The 20396-nt window shown below is 42.1% G+C and overlaps 1 protein-coding gene across 5 annotated transcripts in view; it reads right to left on the bottom strand.

Moving 5' to 3' along the window:
• Positions 1-20396, bottom strand: part of DZIP1 (DAZ interacting zinc finger protein 1) — an 81350-nt gene that overhangs the window by 20572 nt on the left and 40382 nt on the right. For 4 of the 5 annotated variants that reach the window (XM_019529741.1, XM_019529743.1, XM_019529742.1 and 1 more), the window contains 2 exons: positions 13848-13896; positions 12350-12406 (listed from right to left, as the gene is read on the bottom strand). In XM_019529741.1, coding sequence (XP_019385286.1) covers positions 12350-12406; positions 13848-13896 — 106 coding nt within the window. The remainder of the gene's footprint in view (positions 1-12349; positions 12407-13847; positions 13897-20396) is intronic. The other variant, XM_019529744.1, reaches the window with a different exon arrangement.

Below are 20396 nucleotides of genomic sequence, written 5' to 3'. Positions count from 1 at the left end.
TTCCAGAGAGATACAGAAAAATGACTGAACATCTATATATAGATATAATATATATCTATATAGATATAGAAATATATAATATATAAAACTTCCAGACTTATCCTAATTAAAAAACAGGAATAGCATTTAAGCCAGCTTTTTTCTCTAGTAGAGAACAAGATTAGCCTTTAAATGGGAGGAAGATCCCATTCTGCCTATCACTGAGTTAAAGCAGGAGTCAACAACCCACAGACTAAGCCACTGGAGATGGCTTGGCCCAGAACCGAGAGATCTGGGGAGCGTTTGACAGTGAGGGACCTCCGCAGTTTGGGAGCAGATACCTGCACCATTGCTAGGAAAAGTGCCAGTAGCTGGGTCTTTGTGCTGGCTGTCTCAGACCCAAGCAGGTTCATTTCAGCCTGCCAGCTGAAGCTGTTGCTGACTGCTGAATTAAAGCCTCTAGCACTGGCCATGGTGCTGGACTACATGGACCTTGGATTTCATCCAGTATTTCAATTCCAATGTTTTCTCAAAAAGATGTCTTCAGACCCAGAAATATTTATACTCTCCCTTACAACAGCTTGTGATGGATAATGAATATTCTGGCCTGCTTATATAGAGCAGTCTTTATTTCTATTTTGCACTACACAGTGGATCTTTGGGTACACTAGAGAAATGAAGATAAACTATAAAGGCAGAAGATGGCAAACAGAAGCACTGATAGAACTAGAGTAGAAATGCAAGAAAGCTATATTACAGATAGATTAAGACAGCTGATTCTTCCTTGGGAAGATTTCTCTTACTCAAATAGTCTGCAGAACTATTAAGATTTCAAAATGGTATCGGCAGCTCTCCCCTTAGGGTTTAAATTGACTTTGTATGAAGGTCAGAAAGGACTTTTACTTCAATATGTAATTCTGTACAGCCACCTATGCAATAGATGTAGGACAGCAGGTATTGCCACTACCTGATATATTGGATACTACTCACTGTCACATGGGCAGGATATCATAATAGGTGATTTAATTATCTTTGTTGTGGTGTGGTAAATATAATAGTCTCTGTACATCCAAATTAGGGATAGCCCAAGTTTACAACTACTTGCAAAACATTTCTTAGATATTGTAAGAGAGAATTAGATGCTTCAGAGCTCTGCTCCATATTCCATCCTCTAATGCTAAGGGTTGGAAGAGCATTAAGTATTAGTGGCAATGGTGCCAACCTCCCCTAGTTTAAACCTGTGAAGAGTTCCACCACACAAGGGTGTTCTCCATGAACCATCGTGGACCCTTTAAGTTTATGCAGAAAAAAATGTCCTTAGCAAACCAAAGAATCTAACCATATGCTTTTATGTTAACTAATCAGATACTCTGTTTTTCTGGTTAGCTACTATTACTGTTTTACAGATATATTAAAAAAAGCCTCATCTAATATACTCATAAGTAACATCAGGGCTATCCAACTTCTGAAGGGCTAAGGGCTGCATGCAATGTGGGCCATGGGCCCCTTGTGCAAGCAGGCCACCCTAGACCCTCCTGCCAAATGGGCTGCAGGTTCTCTGCCCCCCGGGACAGAAGCAGGAAGCAGATGCTGAAGGAGGGAACAGGAGCCTGAAGATCCCAGTCGCAACAGCGGGAATGATGCAGGCGGTGTGGTTTGCACCTGGATTGGAACCCATGTATCATGAGTTCACGGTTTGTGGGCTGCATGCAGCCTGCGAGTCGCCAGTTGGACATTGCTGAGAAAAATAAAAACATCCAGATAAACAGGGGTATAGGTTGTAGCTGTGCTGGTTTAAGGACATAGGCAGACAAGATTCTTTGTGTAAATAGATCACTTTATTTAATAGGCCTAAGAAGTTACCTTGCATCACATTTTTAGATCTCCATTAGAATATACTGTCCATAATATTTTACAGGCACCAACAAGAAACCAGACATTCATACATAAAAGAGAACAACGTGGGTAAGTTACACAAAGCATGCTCAATCCTACTGAAGAAGACTCTAGGGGTATGGACAGGCACTCATTAGAAGTGCTCAGAAATTCCAGGAAATTTGTAGTGCTATGAAAATGTGGCATGAAATGTGTATATAGCCATTCAAGTCTGTGGTCTTCAAGCTTTTGCCAGAGCATGGCAAGGGCCTGTATTGGCATTGCTCCACCACAGGGTAGGGGGCTGTATGCAATGACTCTTTGAGCTGCAGAAATATTTGTCCAGTGTTTTACCTTGGCTCCACCTTCAGAGCCCTGAAGGCCTGACCCTGTTGCGTGCCCAGAACTCTGGAGGGTTTGTTCCTGCCCCTTGGAAGTCACCCAAATATAGCAATGGAAGTTTCATGCCTATCAGAGGGGGGCAAAATACTTGAACATAGAAAAGATGTGGGCCACTGCCTGAAAGACACCCCCTTGGGGTGGGGGACTCTAATTAAGCAGCCCAGCCTGGGTTAACTACCTGGCCTATCTATTTAGCCTCTGCTGTGGAAGTAAGTAGACTTCTAGGCCAGCCAGCAGTTTTGACCCTGGCCTGCTTTGTGGCTTTTGGTCCCTGCACTCCCTGTATTTGGCTCTGTTCCTATATTCCGGCTTCAGGTTTCCCCATAGATCTATTTCTTGGTTTCCTGACCTTGCTTAGCTGTTCTCAGATTTCAACCTGTGGATTATCCTTAGCATCTGATTCCTGGACCCTGACCTTGGCCTGTGTTGTGTACTCAGTCCCTAGATTTCCCTCCAGATCTGGTAATTTGGCTCCTGAACTCTGAGCTAGCACCTGTCTTCCCTCAAAGGCCAAACCATTAGGCAAGACCACCTAAAACCTGGTACTACCTGGTACTTAAGACTAGGAGTGCAGAGCCACAGCGCACCAGTTCAGTTTCCACTGCCAAAGGCTCACAATTTCACTCCCAGCTTCAAATAGATTCCCGACAGCTACATGCTCTGCAGCTTCTGATCTAGCAGGGCCAACAGATCCTCTATGTGTCATTCTGCTGGCACACAGTCAAATCCTGCTACCGCTTTGCCAGAGAGCTCACTCAGCTCCTGTACAAGCTAGATATGACCATGCAGATATGACTGAGACTTAGGGAGTCAGGGACCGCATGGCCAAACTAGTTCAGAATAGGCAAGTTCACAGTGGGAGAGGCAGTGAGGGATGCATCCCTAGCTATCCAGTGAGTGCTGCCCCTACAATTCACCTGTTTTGTCAACCTGCATGAGTTCGGTGGCAAGGAGAGGGCTCTGACATGGTTCTACTTCAAGAGGGTTGTAGTAGGGACTCCCCTTTGCCCCGGGCAATGCCTTTGTGAATTACAACAACCACTCACTGCACTAAACATACATGCACCTCCCAACTGCACTGCCCATGGCACCTTCCCTCACAGGGCTCTGATGCTTTCTCTGCTTCAGAAGAGACAATGAAGAGTCTCCTGTTTGCCCTAGTCACAACCTTTACGAATTATACAGCACCCAGCCACTATGCAAAGCACACGTGCACCCCCTATTCTGACACTTCCTCCCCTTCAGGAAAAGCACTGAAGATTCTCCTCTTCCCACCAGCCCTGGCATTTACAAAAGCTGATTTTTCTGAAGTACCTGATCAGAAGCTCAACCACCTATGAGGACCTGCTTGGTGTCCTTGACAGGAGCAGGAATTTTTTGCATGGCCAGAAAATTTGGGAGGTATATTCCTGCTGTGCTTTTTTGGGCAAGAAGCAGTTTATCCTACTCACAAAGATAGGGCTGAGCAGCAACCTGTAAGTCCAGTTCTGCCTCCCTGGGGCAGTAGAGTATGGGGTGCAAGAAAGACTCCTTGGAGGGGTAGGGTGGGCATGGCAAGGAACAAAGCTTCCTGGGATGCTAAGAGGACCAAGGCACACCTTGCTGTGCTACACATAACTGTACAGGTATTACACATGGTGCTGGAAATCACTGCATGGCTAAGAAGTTGCTACTGGCAAGAGCTAACATTTTGTTGTGCAATTACCATGTTTTTTCTGCCAGAATGGCTGCACGCTCACTTTCTGCAGCACTAAAAGGGCATACATTTTTGGTGAGATGTAATGCCTGTCCATGGCCTAGGTATCAAACAAAGTTTTCAATTTTTATTTCCAAATAAAATAAAATTTAATGTCACTACATTTTGGACTGAACCCACCGTTACCTTTTTCCTCCTCTGAAAGCTCCTCTATGGGCTCCAGCATATGTATCAAGACTGTCTGCTCTATTAATGAGGAAAAATAGGAATAGCAGACAAACAGGACAGAAGAAAGTCAAGTTCCAGAGTAGAAAAGTTATGCCAAAGAACACATACTGATGTCATCCTAGTATTTCTTCTCCCACCCACCGCTGCTGCTAACTTACTGCACAAATCCAAAAACCCAAATTCAGGGCAACTATTCATAGTAGCAAGCAGAAGTAGTAAGCAGAAGCACACTTGGTAGCAGAAGGCTGAAGACTACAGTAATCACACAGCTTGCTTACACATGTGAAAAAGACAAAACAAAACAGTGCTTTAAATCGGAAGAGATAGCACATTAGTTTGACCCAGATCTGCAGTGTCTATATAGATCGGGTGCTTCAACAGGGCTTTTTGGCGTTTCTATCTAAAGCTGATGATTCAAAGAGCTTAGACAAAAGCACCAAAAAGCCCTACTGAAATGCCTGATCTATACAGATGCCGGGTGAGCTGGGTCCAAAGAATGCAATGCCTCTTCTGGGCATGTGCTGCACTTGGTGGGGGTGTGATGAATTTAAAGCGACCTTTTTTATTTAGTCTTTTTTCAACATCTATAAGCAATATTAATTTCTTATTGGGCTCAGTTTTCATTTTCAAGGTAAAATTTAAAATATTGCAAAAAAATTGAAGTGTATTTGCAGTTTGGGATTAAGAGTTTAAAAATTAAATGAAATGGTAGGCTACAGAAGATCTCAAAAACTTAAGGTAAACCCCATAAATAAGTGAAGGTATTAAACTGGAGAATTATCATTTTGGGATGTTGCGCACTTATTGTAGGATCATGCTTTATAAATAACTAAGAAGACAGAAGTTAAAATCCAAGACCCACTAAAATTAATGAAAAAAATCCTATTTCAGTGCAGTCAGGATTACACTGTCCCTGCTCCAATAAATGTATGAAGTGCTCTCATCACCCCTGCTTAAAATGTAGCTTCTGCAAACCAATCAAATGATTTTTCCAAAGACTGACAAGTTTAATACACATTGTCCTGACTTCATTAGAGTTTTATATGACTGAGACTATGGTGGTTTCTTTTCATTTTTTTACTATATTTTTAAATTATTATATTTTTTGATCAAGAAGGGGGATATGAAGAGGCTTATCTAGAAGTTTAAAAAACATCCACATTGCATAAACAACATTCTTATTTCAATTAAAAAATAAGAACCTCTCTACTACTTCTTCAGAAACTTCAGAAGGTTAGTTACTTTCTCTCCGTGCCCACCTCTAAAGGATTGCTCAACCCCTGACTTAATAATTAAGTCTTAATTTGGCTCACATATAATTTAAAATACATTAGAAGCTTTGAGAAGCTTTGAGAACGCTTCTTACAAGCTATATCATCAGAGAGAATGCTAACATGGTTTACCATATCTCATTTATTACAGAGTAATTAAAAGCAGGACTCAGAGACTGACTGACCAGGAGACTGCTTTGCTGGCTAGAATCAGCAGGAATCTATCACTAAGCCAGTTGTTACGTAACTGCATTTAGTTTATCCCTAACCTTGTTTACATGTTCCTTAAACACCATCTACTTAAGTGTATTTGGTCATCACACAAAAGTCCTTGTTAAGAAGTTTTCTGGTAACAGGAAAATCCCAACACCCAGAATCCAGGATTTAAAATAATCTGATAATGCATCATATTGTCACATGCTTCTCCCCCTTAAGTATAGTAGAAAAATTAGGAATTAAAAACAATGCAATGATAATAGCAGTGGAAACCATACAAGTAACTGTGCCATTCACAGAAAGCTTGTGCATGCATAAGTGACAGCTGATATCAAACCTGGCAAGGTAGTGGAATGAGCAGTGGGGTAAGACTCAACACCACTAACAACAATGTCTTTCTAATGGAGTTAGTCATCTCTTGGCCCCTAGAATAAAAAAATTTTCTTTCCCCGAAACAGAATCTAATATAAGAAAGCACCACTCAGTTTACAGCTCAAGCTTCTAACACAGGGCCATCCAAATGCAGGTTTGTGAGGGGTTCACATGAGGCCCTTGATTTCCCATCCAGTGCCCCCGTGTCTTCAGCTGCAGCAGCAGCAGCCAGGGTTTTGGGGATCCCCACAGGTTTTGCTGCAGATCCATGCCCCAGCAGGAGGTGCAGTGCAGCACAGCATGACACAGGTCACAGTGCCAGCAGCCTGAAGCGCCTGTTCAGTGCAATACCACAGGGGAACCCGCAGGGAGCTGAAGGTGTGGGTGCTGCACCACACAGGGGAGCATCCACCCACCTGTGTGCGGTGCAGTGGGGTGGGAGAGTGTCTGCCTGCCTGCACTCATAATACAGCAAGGGCAGGGGGAATGCTCACCCACATATGCATGCAACTTAGGAGGCCCATGCCCCCCATGTGCAACCCCTGCTGATGTGATCTCTTGCAGCATGTGCCACCTGGCCACTCTGAAGTTGGACACCCCTGTTCCAACACACAGGGCCCCTCAGGAGCCTTTCCCCTCTGGGCAACTATGGGATGAAAATGGTTTCCTGGGGTGCCCAAGGTTTTCTCTAACTGCTTGATTGGGCCCCTTACCTCTCATCTCCAAGTTTACACACCCTGTTCAACTGTGTGAAATCTAAAGACAGTATTAACCTTCTGAGTGTTGTTTCTCCCCTTGTCTCTCAATATTTTGCTCAACAATTACAAGTGTTTGTCATAGAAGTAGCTGACTTAGTTCTTTACCATCCTTGTCTCCATACACTAATCACAAAAATAGTCTGTTAATGTAAGTACTTGTTGAATCACCTGAAGTTAGGCAAGTACAATTTGAAGCAGAATGAAGCACTATCACTACCCAAAAGCAGTTACCTTTCATGTTACAGCCTGTCAACGTATCCACATGCTTGTACATGCACTGAAAGAGTAATTCCAGAGCTGCTTATAGTATGCCTATAAGGAGTTCACAACAGTATTCCTAAAAACACTGTCGTGACTAACACCTGCATAGACAATCTTGTATACCTGCTCTCCTCCATTGTATACCTGCTCTCCTTCTTATATTACCTGAGTTGCAAGTGGCACATTAGGTGATCTGTCAGGAATCTATTGCATCAAGTTTTGAAACTTAAATTGAACACCTTCTAGTACCTCAATTTACAGAACTTCAGATGGGCTTGTTTTCTCTTTATGAATATGCATACACATAGGCATGCACGTATGGACACAGAAAGAGCAAAAAGGCAAGAGAAATAATATCCCTTGATGGAAACAGTTATTTTCTAACTTATAAAATGCATACATCACCAGCTTTAAAGACACAAACAAGTGAAATGTAAGTAGCAGATTAAAGGTGAACTAAAAAAACCCCCAAACAAAAATAAAACTCCTCTCTCCTTCTCTCCTCCCTCTCCATTCACTAAGACAAAAGAATGAGTAACATTTGTGAAGTATGGTCTTGAAGTCTCTGTAGGACTCATGGATAAAGGAATCTGTAGTCAAGAACCCTCCCCACTACTGAAAACATCCTCTCTGGCATTCTTCCCAGCATTTTAAATGTGTTGCCTACCAGTAAGAGTATTCCAAAACATTTTCATTGCTCAAGAGGAAACATGAAGAAAAAGGTGATGTCATAGAAACAAGAATTCTGAGCTTTGCATATCACCTTGATTTGCACCATAATACAAAACTAGGTTTTTGTAGTTACTTCTAGTTCCTCCATCACTGTGGAGCAACATAGGACTTTCACAGCCACCTGGAAGCCAAGTACTGGGCATGCCAAGCAACTTCCTGATTGACAAATAAATCCACCCTTAGATTATAACTGTTTCTTCACATCCTCCCAAATGCCTTCTTCCAGGCTTAATTTGGAGGGGAATGTGCAGGGCAGGGTGTACCAGGTATGTAGATTACCTAAATCTCTTCACTGGAGAACTGTATTAGTTAAAGAAAATAAGGGATACACATTTTCCCTATCATGCTTCATAAAATAACTAACCTCCAGCAATATATGCAAAAAAATCATATGCAAATGGATATGAATTTTTTGTTTAACAGGCTTCAAATCAACACAATGTAAAATATAAGACATTTATGTTCGGAGGCCATCACCAGTACTTAGTCTGGTTCATGGCGCCGCAAAGGTTGGGAGTGACAGATGATTAGGAATCATAGCCTCCCAGTCATTGGCTCTGCTCCACAAAGCTGGGAGTGTAGTTCCATTTAAAATAATAAGAAAAGTTACATTTGCAGTTTAAACTAGCAGTATCAAACAACTTCAGTTGATCTGCACTTACACCATCTTGTGCCATGGCAGCATCAGATCTTATAACATAACTAGCCAGAATCTGATCAAAGAAAAGGAGATCCTTCAAGGAGAAAAACCAAAATGATTAAGGAAGAGATGCTGATAATTCAATATATGCTGAATTTGAGTCCGCAAACAGCCCAAATGGTAACACACTGTTAATGGGCCCTGTGCCATTAGAGAAATTCTTTTGCTGAAATGTAAACCAGCGGTCCCATGGACTTACGAGTGTTAGGCCCCTGGCAGACATTACACTTTTGACACAATTAACCAGTCAATCACACCTTAAGTAGTAACCCATCCAGATGTTAATCTAATTAATGATGCAATAAAACAAGGAATAAGCCACAAAGTTATTACATATATTTTTGTAATAACTTTTTGACTGGTTCCCAATGCAACTTAAATTGCACCTGCGGGCAGGCATCAGCTGATTGCGTCTCCCAGGCTCAGGAGCACATCAAAGCCCTTGACTCCAATGTGTTTCTGAAGCTGAGAGCACAGAACAGCTGACTGCCACTCCTAGCTTCAGGGACATACTGTAGTCAAAGACTCCACTGTGGCCTGGAGGCTGGGAGCAGCAGTCAGCTGATCAGAGCTTCTAGCCTTGGAGATGTACCAGAGACCTTAACTCCAATATGGTCCCAAGGATGGGAGCACAGAACAGCTGACTAGCTTCCTACTTGCTGTTGACTATGATGCCAGGCTACCCCTGCACTGATGGCATGATTGGGATTTGATCCATGATCCTACAATTGTGCCTCCTGCCATACACATGTTGCCTTGCAGGAAGTGCAACTGTTGAGACTGCGCATCAGATCCAATGGGGCCGTTCATTGAACATCTACTAGGGGCCTTAAAACACAACAATAAAGTACTTTCAGTGTGAGTAGGGGTATCATTTTACTATTAGTTTGTTATCTATATTGGGATGGTGCCTAACACCTTTAGTAATGAATCTGGTCTCCATTATGCTACACTGAATACAACACAATGCTAAGAAAGCAGCTGTTCTAGACAGCTTTTGATTTTACCCAAAATAAAGATGAAATGGAAGTGTAAAATCTAAAATCTATTGCTGTAAACTGAAATACAATCCCAGGAAATATTCAAAAGCCAACCCTATAATGTTTTCTAATATCTATCGATACTCTGGAATCTGTAAGAAAGGAAATATGTCAATGTTATATCTTATGTCAATGAGCAAAAGTTAATTAAGGAATCATAAACCACCTATTACATCAATTAGTTGTGTTCTGTGCTGATTCTGGATTATCATATAATTTTATCACTGTGCACAGAAAAGCTAAACACATTTGGTCTCTACTATTTAATGCATTCAAACCAGATTTTGCGCTCAAAGAGGTATCAGCTGCTCTGTGATGCATGAACACTTTAAATAGATGTATATCAATTCACTGCCAATAAATTAATGGAAAAATCATGCAATGCACTTACACAATATACATATATGCTTATAAGCTGGTCATTTTTAAATTAATGTTCTTGAATTGTGTCAAAGGCACATGTTTGAATAATGCCTAAATTCATGTAGATTTAAGCTAGGAGTTGGCATTCAGTTCCAGGGCTAAGAAATTCTTAATGCTGAATAAATAAGTTGGGGATGGGGCGTACAGCTCTTTAGCCAGGAGACTGGAACACCTATACAGATGCCTCAAAGGCAAGCTCTTCATCCAAAGCAGGCCAGCTTCAGCCTTGCCAAGTTCACTAAGCTTTGAGTTCCCCCCCAACACCTGTAGGAGGGCCAGATGATTGAGGGTCTACCCTTTCCCTTGCCTCTCTCTTCCCCCCTGTCTGGGGGAGTCCCAGGAGGATTTGAGCTCCTGCACCTCTGCCTTTTGTTCTGAGCATTTAGTCACCCTGAAGTTGTGCAAGAGCAAAGGTGGAAGGGCTCAACTCATCCTGGGGTTCCCTGGGACAGATGGAGTCATGAAAAAAATGCTCCCTGCCTCTTGCATACCTCTGGGAAGAGACCAGGATTTGTGCACACAGATTCTGGGGTCTCTGCAGGAATAAAGGACTCAAGAATGAGTGTGGGGACAGGCAAGAACAGCCTTGCAAGAGGACTCCCGTATCTGGAACAAGTCAGTGGCCTTAAAGAGGCAGGCCTTGCTCATGCCCTCTAGCGTGTGGACATACTGCAGTACAGACAAGCCCTTTATACACCTACATTCCCAAGTCACTTTTGAAAATAAGACTTAGGACATGTCTCCATGGCACAATGAAGTGCTACATAGAGATATCAGACCTGCTTAGGTACCATAGACAGTACATCCAGGTTTATATTTTCCAAAAGTAATTCTATCCAAAATAAAAAGGAATAATCTGGATACTCCTGCCATAGGAAACTGTTTTGCAGAAAAGCTAAAGACCTTCTTATTTTACAGACATACTAATACTGAAAGATGACTGGTATTTTTCAAATGATAGACAAATCCTTAGGTTTTCAAAGAGTCAGATACCCTCATACTCCACCTACTGGAGATCCAGCTAAAGCTCATGAAAATCTTTGGCAATTTAGGACAACTCTCCTGTTTCTGCTAACTTGTATATCCACAAATTTGGAAAACTAAGGAGCAAAAATATCTACATGGAGGAAAGAAAAGGGAGAGGCAAAACGAAACCTGAAGACATAAGTAAAATAACCAATCAGCAAAATCATCCAAGCAAAATACCATTAATAAACTAATATTGGACTTTTGTATACTAATAAGCAAAAGCAATCTTTTTTTTTTTTCAGTCTCAGAAAACACCCCAGAATCCACAGCAGGAACACAAAGAATGAAGGAAATAAATCAGAAATAAGCAGACCTCACTAAGGCAGGGTAGTGAAAATGATTACCAGTAACAAAACTGTTTCTGCCGCACCAGGATAAAAAGATGAACACGCAATGTTTTACAGATTTGGAGAATGAACACCCTAGAGCTGTAACTGAAGAAGCACACCTGCTTCATGAACTCTAGATCCTTGAACTATGACTTCATAGTTAAACTACTTTCGAGGGCAGGTTTCTTTATTACCAGCCACATCACCATTTTGGTCCATTAGAACGTGTTTGAATGAAAAGAGCAGCTTTTTAAGTAAATTTTCATGACCTGAAAACCAAATAATGGATAGGTGTTCCTCCTGCTTTCTGCTTTTTGTGACTTACTCTTAAAATGATGGCATATTATCAAAATAAACAACTTTTTTTCGTGGACTTGAGCAGGATGAAACAATCACACTTAGAGGCCTAATAGGGAAAATACTTTCCAGCCTTTAGTAATAAACAAGAAAAAAAGAATAAGGTGTCTTTGCAGTATTATCCCAAACATGGGATAATTAAAGACAATGACAACATATTTTTGCTAATATCTAATAGTATCACAAAGCTATGGCTTAAGAACCCTAACTACTGATTTACAGTACATACAGAACCATCCAGATTGGATGACTATATAATGTTTAGATAATTTTTGTTGCTTTTCCCTGACAATGATTGAAACTACAAGATTCACAGTAAACTATTCACTTGCTCTGTTTATGTATATACCAGTTTGTTCAACATTTGTCAACTAGAAACTCACAATTTTGCTTCCTCTCCACTGTTAGTTATCAAGTTTAGCTGAAAAATGAATTACAAAACATAATATACTAGGTAGGTAATAAGCCATCCATCTGGTAGGAATCACTGTTAAAACATTGTTATACTCACATTTGCACTGCTGTTTTACATATACATGTCACGTGAGGATTATAGCAAAATTAATCATGTTGAATTCTGTTTAATTTATTATTACAGAACTAATCCCATAGATTATGAATTTGTGAAGACTGAGTGTTAGATCTGTGGGCACTGGAACTGAATCTATTATAGAAACTTACCATGCATACCTGGTAGACTTGATTTAGGTTCTACTACTTGATGTGCCAGACTGTTCACTAAAACAGCAAAGAAAAAGAAAAAGATACCAACAAATGTTTTATGGTAACAACAGCAACTTTATCTTGTTACAGACATCAACACAGAAAATACGTTCTTCAAACACATTTGTAAAATACAAAATCTGTTTCTTTAATGAACAAACTAAATTGTATACAACAGAGTTGCCCAAGTAGCAGAAAGCTGCATTATACAATGGGGACAATATTGTATCTAATGGCTGATGTCAGTGGATGGACATAAAAATCTTGGTGCAATAAGGAGATATATAATATCTATGTATTAGTGGTGTTTCATTTTAATCATGGAAAAATGTAGATGTGGGGGGTTTTAATCCAAAAATTGAGGATTTTTTTTTAGATCAGAGAAAAGCAGGATCCCAGTTGATCAGGAGGGACTTGGAAGGAAGACTTCCTTTGCTGGATGAGGAGGAAAGCCTGTCAGGATTCAAGTACAACCCCAAAAATGGGAGCGGTGCACATTCTGCCCCAAGGAAAGAAGGAATTGGAGCACAGGAACCAGGCCAGAAACTGACTTGGGGAAAAGTCTCACCAAAGAGACCCAGAGGCTGGAACAGGATTGGCAAAGTTTCCAAATCAGAAAGGGAACTATGCACCATAGCAAAAGCCACAGCCTCAAGCCCTGGAAAAGAATAAATTGAAAAGGCAAAGGAAGAAGGGGCTGGAGCCTGGAAGTACCAAATAAATACTTTATATTGTGAAGATTTAATAGATCAGCCCCTGAGATCCTTGCTACACATGAGATGTCTAGAGAAAGAAGTAGGAACCACAGGCAACGTGTCTACAGTGCCAAAGAGGGGAGGTGTAGTTTGCAACACTTTCCTGTTCTACACATGTTGTGAAATTTAACTGTGTGTATATGTCCTTAAGTTCTTCAATGCAAGGCGATGCAAGTGTAAAGCAGTATTACAATGGTTAATACTTGGATAAATTATTCCATTTTGTCTGCTTTCTCAGTATCTGTCCCTCACTGTACTCAAAAAGCAAATGTTCAGAAGAAATTTACGCTGCCTTTAGGCACCCAACAGTAAAATAAAAACATATATAGTTCATTTTTTAAATCCAAGCCAGAAGTTCTATTTTTTAACTTATAAAATTATTAGATACCAATGCTTTCATATTTCTTTACTATTCAAGATAAATATGCTGTGTGTCCAGCAAGTGCTCATGGCTGCAAAACAAATCAGTTTGGACAATCAACAGAAAACAGACAAGGAAGCAGTGCCACTATCATAATAGGAAGCACAGTTAAACTGCAAGTACTCCTTGGCTTTCAAAATTAAATTCTCCATGTCTCTGTTTTTTTAAATGTACTGCCATATTTGTACTGGGATAACTGTGTTAAATTTAATATTTAGTATTAGAATGTTAGATTTTGATTCTGAAATGGAATTAATGTATAGTCTTTTCCTGCACTTACCATCATATGGTTTGATGTTTGTTACTGATTTTGTGGATAATTCCCTTATCTAAAATAAAAGAAAAAATAAAGTGAGATGAAGACACTTAAATAAGAATACTACAACTATCTAAGAATGTATATGCAGTAAGTCATACAATGGATAAAAGAGTGATCTTAAAATTGAGAAGCCTCAAACGATAAACATTATTGAACTATATTAAATCTAACACTTCATTGCAAAATTATAGCTTCTTCATAAATAAAGACATATTGTTTTCATTGTATCCTTGAATCTTTCAGTGAGCAAGCTGTAAATTCAAAATGCTTTTTATGCTTGTCTTCTGTGTGATCTCCTGCCTGACACATTAAACACAATATAGTCTATATATAGAGAAATAGTCAGTGATCTTATGAGCCCTGCTTCATTTCCTGTAGGTTGTACTTTCAACTTAGCAGAGGATCTTCAGTCTTGCAAGTCTAGCCCCAGTCTATTGGACTATTTTGTGTTCCTGCTTAATTTCAGGTCTGTGAGCAATTCCACTGACTTTCTCTGCTTCTCCGCCTAATTCTCAACACAATTCTGCCTCACTCAGTACTTACCCTACAGACTGGGAATGACAAATATGTCAGCAGCTGGTGGCCAAACCAAACACCTTGTGGGTCACGGCCACACAACTGCATCCCATACTAAAGTAAGCTGTGGGCCCTTTGGGCTGCACCCGCACTGATGCTATCCTCCCCGTCTCCCTGCACCAGCACCTTGTACCTGCACCCCCTGGCTCCTCCCCCAGCTGCTGCACTGTGCACCTGCACAGGCCCCACCTCTGTTTATCACTGCACGGAATGCCCGAATAATCCCAGGCTCACTCTCAGTTCCCCCAGCTCCAATTCAATAAATACAAAATATGTCATATTTAATGAATAAGTATCAGTGGACAGATTTAAATGCTTAGGTAAATAAAGGTTGTAAACAATAAAGCTGTAACAAGAGTTCTAAGATAGATTCAACATATTTCACACTGCTAATTTATCCCTATAAAAGGAAAATGCAAAAAATGCTTAAAGAAGCTTCAATATAGTGATTTTTCACTTTCAATGGCTTAATTCTGCAACCTGAAATTCTTGCAATATAGTATTTGCAAGTGGCTTCTTTGATTCCTAAAATAAGTAAAAATTAAAATACATTTCTAGACAGCAGAAATAGCTTGTACTTTTATTGTTCAACAAAGCAGGACTACAAGTAAATTTTTTAACTATATTTATATTATGTCCATTTCTTTCTGAAATCAGACTATTTAATTCCCTCAGAAATATTTGTTATAGTCGTCGTTACACTCCCATATAAATTCTTTTTTATTTTGAATAATCTGTACATATAACAGTGCTTTTACTACATCCTTAATAAGCTTTTTAAATGAGGGGTCAGACTTAAATGTTGTTGTTCCTCAAAATTTTACTTAATCCTTTTAAGATATTGGTATCATACTCAGTTCTCTTCACCCCAATGTGGTTTCTAGATATTGCTTATAAATGTACATATTTATTGATAAATAAATGTATTGATAAATATTATATTTATTGATAAATATTTATATTTACCGAGGGAAGCTGGGTGACAGCAACCATGACCTGATCAGCTTCACCATCCACTGAAAAGCTGTCAGGTCAGTCAGCAGTACAGAGGTCCTCGACTTCAGGAGGGCTGACTTTGACAAGCTAAGGAGAATTGTCAGTGAGGCCCTAAGGGACCACGGTCCCAAGGGGAGGGGAGTCCAGGGAGAGTGGTCGTTCCTCAAGGGAGAGATCCTAGATGCACAAGCTAAGGCTATTGCATTTCGGAGGAAAGGCAGCAAAAGGGCACAGCAGCCTCCTTGACTTAACAAGGAATCAGTGGACCTCCTGCACCTAACAAGACAGACCTACAAAGCATGGAGGACTTGATCCACCTCCATGGAGGGATATACTGCACTGGTCCGGACCTGCAGGGAGCGAACCAGGAAAGCCAAGGCTGCGATGGAACTCCAGTTGGTTACAAGTATCAAGGACAATAAAAAGTCCTTTTTTAGATATGTGGGAAGCTGGAGGAAAAGCAAGGGCAACATTGGACCCCTGCTAAACCAGATGGGAGAACTGACGACTGACGTCCAGGAAAAAGCCAACTCAGTAAATGGGTACCTTGTGTCAGTTTTTCACAAGTCCAATGGGACGCCTCTGCCCATTAAAGGGCAGGGACGCCCGAGTGAGGGTGGTTCCTTGCTCTCCATATACGCTGACCTTGTGAAGGAACACCTTGACAGGCTGGATACCTTCACGTCAGCCGGCCCGGACAATTTACACTCCAGAGTACTTAAAGAGCCGGCCTGCATCATAATTCAGGCCCTGGCATGGATCTTTGAGAGCTCCCGGCGCTCTGGTGAAGTGCCCAAAGATTGGAAGAAGGCCAATGTGGTGCCTATCTTCAAGAAAGGAAGGAAAGTCTATGAAATCTATGAAAAGATTATCAAAGAGGCCATTCTTAACGGACTGGCCAATGACAACATCCTGAGGGACAGCCAGCACAGGTTTGTCAGAAGTGGACTGGCCAAGTTCGCAAATGATGCCAAACTTTGGGGTAAAGCATCCACGCTGAGGACAGAGAGGTAATCCAGGCTGACCTGGACAGGCTCAGGAAACAGGCGGATGAGAACATGATGTTGTTTGACACGGAAAAATACAAGGTTCTCCACCTTGGGAGGAAAAACCTGCGGCACGTTTATAGGCTCAGCAGTGCTATGTTGACTAGCACTGTGGACGAGAGGGACTTGGGGGTCAGGATTGACCATAAGATGAACATGAGCCTTCAATGTGATGCTGCAGTTAGTAAAGCAAAACCCTGGCTTGTATACATAGATGCTTTTCAAGCAAATCCCAGGACATCATTCTCCCACTGTACTCAACCTTGGTGAGGCTGCAGTTGGAGTACTGTGTCCAGTTTTGGGCTCCACAATTCAAAAAGGATGTGGAGAAGTTTGAAAGAGTCCAGAGAAGAGCCACATGCATGATCAGAGGTCAGGAAAACAGACCTTATGACGAGAGGCTGAGAGCTATGGGACTCTGCAGCCTGGAAAAGCACAGGCTCAGGGGTGATCTGATGGCCACCTATAAGTTTATCAGAGGTGTTCACCAGGATCTGGGGGAACGTTTGTTCACCAGAGCACCCCAAGGGATGACAAGGTTGAAAGGTTATAAACTCCTCCGAGACCGTTTCAGGCTGGACATAAGAAAGAATTTCTTCACTGTCCGAGCCCCCAAGGTCTGGAACAGCCTGCTGCTGGAGGTGGTTCAAGCACCTACTTTGAATGCCTTCAGAAGAAACCTGGATGCTTATCTTGCTGGGATCCTATGACCCCAGCTGACTTCCTGCCCCTGGGACAGGGGGCTAGACTCAATGATCTTCCGAGGTCCCTTCCAGCCCTAATGTGTATGAAATCTATGACATTTTAATTCATTTCACTTGTTAATTATATTGACATATCTTAAAATCTTATAAGCTATTATAATGTTAATTTCTCTGAAGACACTTTTGTCCATTCCTCTCTCTCAAGGGGCATTTATAAATGTGCTCCAGGAGGCGGAGTTGGGGGAGGAGGGGAACAGCTCTGATTAGCATGGCTCCAAGAGCTAATTAAAGCGCTAACTAAAGCATGTGTCACGTGCATTAGTGTCCCCACACTGAAAAATACTGGTGGGGGCAGTCTAACTAAAGCGTGTTGAATGAACTTTAAGTACCCCTGCCACCAGTTTTCAGTGTGGAGATGTTGATACATGTGACATTAAAGTTTGCTGGAAAGTGGTAATTACCACACTCCAAGAGACTCCATTCATTGTGTAATTACAGCATGTTGGAGCAGCCTCCCTGCATGTGTATAGTAGCCCAAATATCCTAACTGAAGCGTGTCTCCTGGTGGTAACACTTTTTCTGATTTCTCCATTTTGGCTTCCAAACTCTTCTTCATATGACAAAAACATTTTTTCTCTTGAACTCATCCAGCACAAACAACACATGCCCCTGGAGGCTGGGGTGACATGGTGACTGCCCGCAGGCGGCAGCATGGCAGTGGTGAGCGGGGAGCTGTTGCAGGGGGCTGCAGCGGTGCCAGCGGCGTGAGGGGGGCAACAACCCACAGATGCCGCCAGCAGTGTTGGCGGTGACCAGCAGTGATCAGTGACCACCGGCAGATGCCAGCGGTGGTGTTGGCAGGGGTGGCGGCAGCGGAGTGGCGAGTGACGACTGCCCGTAGGCACCGCCGACAACGGCGCTTCTCCCAGCAGGTGCACCGCCAATTTCAGGGGGCGAACATGCACCTGCGTGTGCCCCTTATGCATTGCCAATATTGTCCAGTATTGAAAACTTCGACTTTCATAACTGCCTTTCACAAACAGTAAACATGGCAACCTTTGGTAGCTATTTTACATTTCAAGTAATGCAATTTTTTTTATAGGTATCACTTTATTGTAAGAAATATTTCTGAGACTAAGCTTCTTCTGTTCCATGAGCAAACTCAGATTTATTGTCTTTTGCTTACTGCTCAGTTAATTTGAGGTTCAGCTGCTACTTTTCTTACGGAAGACAGAAAAGTTCTAACTTACTAATCAGCTCTCCCCAACCTTGGCTTCAATTCTGTAAATGCTTATGTGTATGCTTAATATATATGTGCAAGTGGTAAATTTTAAGTCAAACCCTTGTTGTAAATGTGCAACATTTACTAAATCAATAAATCAGTGCATTTTAAAGAAAGGACTACAACAATGTTCTAATCTGATTTACTGAATAACAAACTTTGTTTTAACAGCATCATCTCTTCTAGGAAGATCAGTTCAAGTGACAGAAAATCCACCACCTTCCCAGGTAATTTAATTAATTACCTTTATACTGGGCATGTTAATATGAGGTGTTAAATGTGCAGTCACAGCAAAAGCCATGCTATTGTGCTAATGCACATTAGAATTAGTCTACTGCACATTAGTGTCACTAAGAAGGCATGTGTCAGTGCTATTAAGCAGTGGCACTGGTTACTGTGCATTCTGTTAGTTTTTGTTATTACAGGTACTAAACCTAATACACAGTACCTACAGCACATTAATGTACATGTAATGAGGAGACAATCCTCCAAGCCCAAAGGGTGACAATTCCCACACGGATCAAAGGGGGCACGAGTGTTCAAAAGCCCCCATGGCTCACCAAAAGCATCCACAAATGTCTCAAAGCTAAAAAGGATGCGTACACCCAATGGCAGGGAGGGGTCCAGAGGAGGCCACTCGCATGATCAGGGGACAACACTAAGGAGGATTATACCTCCATTGCCCGAGATTGTAGGGGGGTTTTTAGGAGGCTAAAGGCGAAGATGGAACTGGGACTAGCGACCCAGATCAAGGATAACAAAAAGTCCTTTTTTAAATACATAGGGGGTAAAAAGAAGGTACTGGGTAACGCAGGGACTCTGCAGGATACGCTAGGAAATCTGGTGGTCATACCAGACAACAAAGCTAATCTCTTTAACAATTTCTTTGCCTACATCTTTTTGAGCAGAGACCAGGGCATCCCCCACACTTGGATCCCCGATGGACCCAAGGGAGGCACTGCCAGGCCCAGGATCAGTGAGAACCTGGTCAGGAAACTCCTGGTGGGTCTAGACGTGTTCAAGTCAGCAGGTCCTGACACTCTCCACCCCAGAGTCCTGAGGGAATTAGCAGAGGTCATGGCAGGACTCCTGGCACAGCTTTATGAGCACTCATGGTGCTCTGGCAAGGTGCCAGAGGACTGGAAAAGGGCCAATGTGGTCCCCATTTTCAAAAAAGGGAGGAAGGAGGACCCAGGAAACTACAGGCCCATTAGTCTTACCTCAGCCCTGGGAAAGCTCTTTGAGAAAATTATCCAGGAGCACATCTGCGAGGGACCAGCAGGCAAGATCATGCTTTGGGGCAACCAACATGGGTTAATTCGAGGTAGGTCCTGTCAGACCAACCTGGTGGCTTTCTACAACCAGGTCACAAAATCCTTGGACACAAGTGTCATGGTGGATGTAGTCTTTCTGGACTTTAGGAAGGCCTTTGACACCGTCTCTCACCCCATTCTCATTAAGAAATTAGGTGACTGTGGCATCGATGCCTACACAGTCAGATGGGACACAAATTGGCTGGAAGGCCGCACCCAGAAAGTGGTGGTTGATGGGTCTTTTTTGACCTGGAGGGATGTGGGCAGTGGGCTCCCCCAGGGCTCGGTCCTTGGGCCGCACTGTTCAACATCTTCATCAGCAACTTGGACAAGGGGGTGAAAAACACCCTGTTCAAATTTGCGGATGACACTAAGATGTGGAGAGAAGTGGGCATGATGGAGGAGAGGGACAGGCTGCAACTAGATCTAGACAGGTTACAGGGGTGGGTGGATGAGAACAGGATGGGATTCAATGCTAACAAGTGCAACGTGTTTCATAGTTCCATAGTTTGTAGGGTCGGAAGGGACCTGAGCAGATCATCTAGTCCGACCCCCTGCCATGGCAGGAAAGAATACTGGGGTCAAATGACCCC

Source organism: Crocodylus porosus, unplaced genomic scaffold (assembly GCF_001723895.1).
Source record: "Crocodylus porosus isolate Cpor-Errol unplaced genomic scaffold, CroPor_comp1, whole genome shotgun sequence".
Classification (NCBI taxonomy): domain Eukaryota; kingdom Metazoa; phylum Chordata; order Crocodylia; family Crocodylidae; genus Crocodylus; species Crocodylus porosus.
The sequence above is the reverse complement of the archived record's forward strand: the minus strand, read 5'-3'. Positions and strand labels throughout refer to the sequence as shown.